Here is a 4,260-nt window from a genome sequence, read left to right on the forward strand (position 1 = left end):
CACCATTGCGCTGCAAAGATGTACCGGGAGAAGCGCGATTATTAGATGACCGATCGTCATTTCCAAAAGGCAAATATTCCCCTTCAGAGTCAGAATCGGCGAATAACATTTGCAACACATCCTCACGGCACAACATTTTATTAGCCATTTGGTGATTTTCTCTCACAAATCTCACAATTTACTCGCACGCTATGAGCTGAAATGCTTCCGCATCAATGACACGATACCTCACTTGCTCTGCTATTTCCTCGAACACTTTGAATGGGCTCTAAGCAACGAGAATTGTGATGTATTTCCGCTCATACTTTATACCGGCAAGGGCGCTTCCGGTTTGTATGGTAACTAAGAGAAACCATCAGCTGTGGATGATCAGTTGACCAGCTATCTGCCCAATCAGATATCTAGGTGACACAGTTTATAGTTCTTGAGAGTATGGTACCTCTCATTGCATGGCACTTTATACCGTTTTAAATCGAGTTTATATCTTCTCCATAACCATTGAAAAGACGGTTTTCTGACGTCAAAAGCAAATGAAGGCAGCGTCGGAGCACTGTAGTGTCCCGCTGTGCTCTGTGTCTTCACGCTACAACTCCTGTGCTAGTTTTCATTCCTTTCCGGTGAAGGAAGAGATCAGGAAAAAATGGATTGTAAACATTAGAAGGATCAACTTCCAAATTACGAAACACACAAAGGTATGCAGTGTACATTTCAAACCAGATGATTTTGTGGAAGGAACAAGTAGGAGGCGTCTGAAAAAAGGGGCTGTCCCTTCAGTATTTGAGTGGAACCGTGAACGCCAAATGCAGCCACCTAGGTTAAGTGTTTGGGAACGACAAGAGCGACTACCGCTACCGGAATCAGATATGGAGGAAAACGAAATGGAAATTGATCGTTGACATACAGTCGGACATAATTATTGTTCAGTTCCGGAGCCTGCAGCTATGGACTTATCCCTATGTGAAAATGAGGAGTTGAAGAGAGAGATAGAAGATCTGCGGAAACAGCTGGAGCAGGCCAAGGTGAATAACCGCTTTGGCCTCCAGAGATTTGCGGGGTCTGATGAGGATATTCGCTTTTACACAAGGTGATTATTATTTGTTATGTAAGCCATTAGCACACTGGTAAAGTGTTTTTTATATGACCATTTCGAGTTATGGACGTAGTTGTAACTGTATGTAGGCTGTAGCCTTACGTTGGCTATACCTATCTGGCATAGGCCTACTGTAAGGTAACGTTATGAGGGCTGCGCTCACATACCTCTCATATTTCTGAATAGGGTTTTACCATCCATCATTGAACATGTTCTGAATGTCTTTATAATCAAGTATCACAAATACTTTGTCGCAGTCAGTCCACCTACCTTGATCCCAGATAATCCCTAGTAAACTAGGCCTAGTATATAGTTTATTAGTTTAATGTGTTAGGATGTGTGTGTGAGTGTTGAGGGGTGGGCGTGTGCAAAGTCAGTGTAGTTTCATTATCTGAGAATCAGTTTAAGACTGTAGTAATTACCTAATTATTGTACTATGTGTTATGCCTTAAATGTTTTAAAAGAAACAATTTATTTCTTTGCAGATTTGCAACCTATAAACACATGATGGCCTTCTGGGAACAGATTGAACCTTCAACACACAGGATGATTCGCGTCACCAGCTCCAAAGTCACCAGGGAGACTGGGCTATATGTGAAGACTCGGGCACTTCCTGCAATTGATGAATTCTTCCTCTTCATGATGCACCTTGCTTTGGGCCTCAAGCAGAAAGACCTGGCTCATCGCTTCCATGTCCATCAGACTACAGTGAGCCGCATCATAACCACTTGGGCGAACTTCCTCTATTTTCTTTTAGGTTCCGTGCAAATTTGGTTGCCGAAAGAGAGAGTACGAGCCTACCTGCCAGAGGAATTTGAGAATTTCCGAGACACCCAGGTTATCCTGGACTGTACCGAGCTCCGCTGCCAAACGCCTTCGTCTCTGTTATTACAGAGTGAGGTCTTTTCCAACTACAAATCTCACTGCACCTTCAAGGCTTTGATAGGAATGGCACCTCATGGTGCAGTAACTTTTGTCTCTGGACTGTATGCGGGGTCAATCAGTGACCGGGAGCTGTTCAAGCAATCAGGGATCATCGACATCCTTACCCCTGACATGGCCATAATGGTGGACAAGGGCTTCTTAATTGATAACCTGGTACCATGCAAAATCCACAGGCCTGCTTTTATGACCAAGGGCACACAAATGTCTGCCAGTGAGGTGAGACACACTCAGTCTGTGGCCAGGCTCAGGGTGCATGTTGAACGCCTGATCCGGCGGGTGAAGGAACATAAGTTGTTTGACGCAGTCATCCCCATGTCCATTTCTGGTAGCATTAATCAACTGTTTGCCGTGTCATGTCTTCTCATTAACTATCAGAATGGACCACTTGTCAAGGCATGGGCCCAGTGAGTCTACACAGTCATTCTTGTCTGTGTACTAAGTCTTTTAAAGTCTTTATTTGGCACATTGAAATGTTGTAAATATACTGTTGTAAATATGGTCTGGAAACTGTCTAATTTTCTTACTATGATTGCCTAATAGATTTTTTTGCTTGTTGCTTTTGTCTCATCTGGGATGTATTTTGACTTGCCACATATAATTCTGTTAACTACCAGAATGGACCACTTGTCAAGGTATGGTTTGAAATATTGTAAATATTTTCTGCAAACTGTCTAATTTTCTTACTATGATGGCCTGATGTTTTTTTGCTTGCCTTTTGACTTACCAATATATTTCATACCAACATTCTTTCATTACTGATACCTGATAATTAACATTCTTCTTGACCAGTTGGTTCATTAAAAAAATAATTTTACCATCCAACTTTTGACCTCCTTCCTTTGTTAGAGCAGCCATAGTTAAACCTGCAATTGCAACACCGTTCTAATTCTGTCAATCTTCTGCCACCTGCTCAAATCTTTATTTACAACTATGGTGAAAGACAAGACTAAGATAGTGTTTTCAAGTGTCTTTTCTATTTATTTGAATGTCGAGTCATAAGTTATATTTATGAATTACATTTATTATGATAGTTACCTTCAACATTCCTTCGCAATTATTACAGCAAATAAATAAATACGTACACAAAATCCCTTTCAGAGCCCATCAACAGTAACCTGATGGTCCATGGGCTACTGATATAGATATCGTACCTCAAAGTGATGATGTTACTGACCATTTCCTTGTATCGTGCATGCTGCATATTACTGATATTAACTATATGGCTCCGCGTTATCGTCCAGGCAGAACTATTGTTCCAGCCACCAAAGACAGATTCTGTTACGGACTGCTCAGAGACTGTGTGAGGATCCAAATGCCGTGTTTATAAGGAAAGTCCAGAATCGAAATCAGACAGCAGGCAAGGGTCAACACACAGGCAATCAGTCCTAAACCAGACTTATATAGGGTGAGCAGACAGGGTAAATGAGACACAGGTGCAAAGAGTGAGTGTTGATGAGTCCGGGCAAAGGATTATGGGAAATGAAGTTTTTGATGGAGTGGTAAAGTCCGGGATGGAGTGCCCTCTAGCGAAGCTCACGGGCACTCCAGCTAGAGATCATGACAGAGCCCCCCCCTTAACTCCACTATCAGTCCATGGTGGAGTTGACGAAGGGAGGAACCATGAAGGTGACACTGGAGGTATCAGGGGTCCGACTGACGGAGATGGAGCCGGTGGAAGGGGAGCCCAAGGCAGAGACAGAGAGCCGAAGAGCTGGGGTGACACTGAGGGATTGGAGGAGCGACCGAGAACCAAGGCGGAGCCGGAGGGAGAGAGGAGCCCAACGGAGCCGGAGGGACGGAGGGACGAGGCGAAGCCAGAGGAGTGTAGTCCTGAGGCGAAGGCGGATCAACGAATGACCAAGGTGGAGCCGGAGGAATGAGGAAGCCCGGTGGAGCTGGTGGACTGATGGGCCACAGTGGAGATGAGGGAGCTTTGAGCCAAGGCGACACCAAAGGGTCGACGAACCGAAGTGGAGTCCAGGTCTCAAAGGCCGGAGACGGAGACATGGGATCCTCCAATCCTGGTGTAGCTGAAGGCTGGCTGGCCCGAGGCGAATCCTGACCATTCACCACCCTTAAAGGATGACCTGAGGGACAGACAGACAAAAGCGGAGACAGAACACACAGCATGACAGGGAGAGGAGGAGGAGGGAGAGGGAGATTGGGTGGGACAACAAGTTCAAAACAGTGCTTATTCAGCGTGGTAGAGCAGGCAGAGAGTTCTG

At 44.7% G+C, this 4,260-nt stretch overlaps 1 protein-coding gene across 1 annotated transcript; it reads left to right on the forward strand.

Annotated features, from left to right (window-relative positions):
* The first annotated feature begins 900 nt into the window (after positions 1-900).
* LOC107731494 (uncharacterized) lies at positions 901-2,577 on the forward strand. Its single transcript, XM_016542590.1, has 2 exons — positions 901-1,084; positions 1,576-2,577. The coding sequence occupies exons 1-2, from the start codon at positions 942-944 to the stop codon at positions 2,441-2,443; spliced, it is 1,011 nt and encodes a 336-aa protein (XP_016398076.1). The 5' UTR covers positions 901-941; the 3' UTR covers positions 2,444-2,577.
* The last annotated feature ends 1,683 nt before the right edge of the window (positions 2,578-4,260 follow it).

This window comes from Sinocyclocheilus rhinocerous, unplaced genomic scaffold (genome assembly GCF_001515625.1).
Source record: "Sinocyclocheilus rhinocerous isolate Xijiao unplaced genomic scaffold, SAMN03320098_v1.1 scaffold3566, whole genome shotgun sequence".
Taxonomy (NCBI): Eukaryota; Metazoa; Chordata; class Actinopteri; order Cypriniformes; family Cyprinidae; genus Sinocyclocheilus; species Sinocyclocheilus rhinocerous.

What these genes read in the sequence shown, in the direction of transcription:
- LOC107731494 (XM_016542590.1), top strand. Translation starts at nt 942, where the DNA reads ATGGACTTATCCCTATGTGAAAATGAGGAGTTGAAGAGAGAGATAGAA. An exon ending in GATATTCGCTTTTACACAAG is followed by an intron (nt 1,085 to 1,575) that starts GTGATTATTATT and finishes ATTTCTTTGCAG; the next exon opens with ATTTGCAACCTATAAACACA.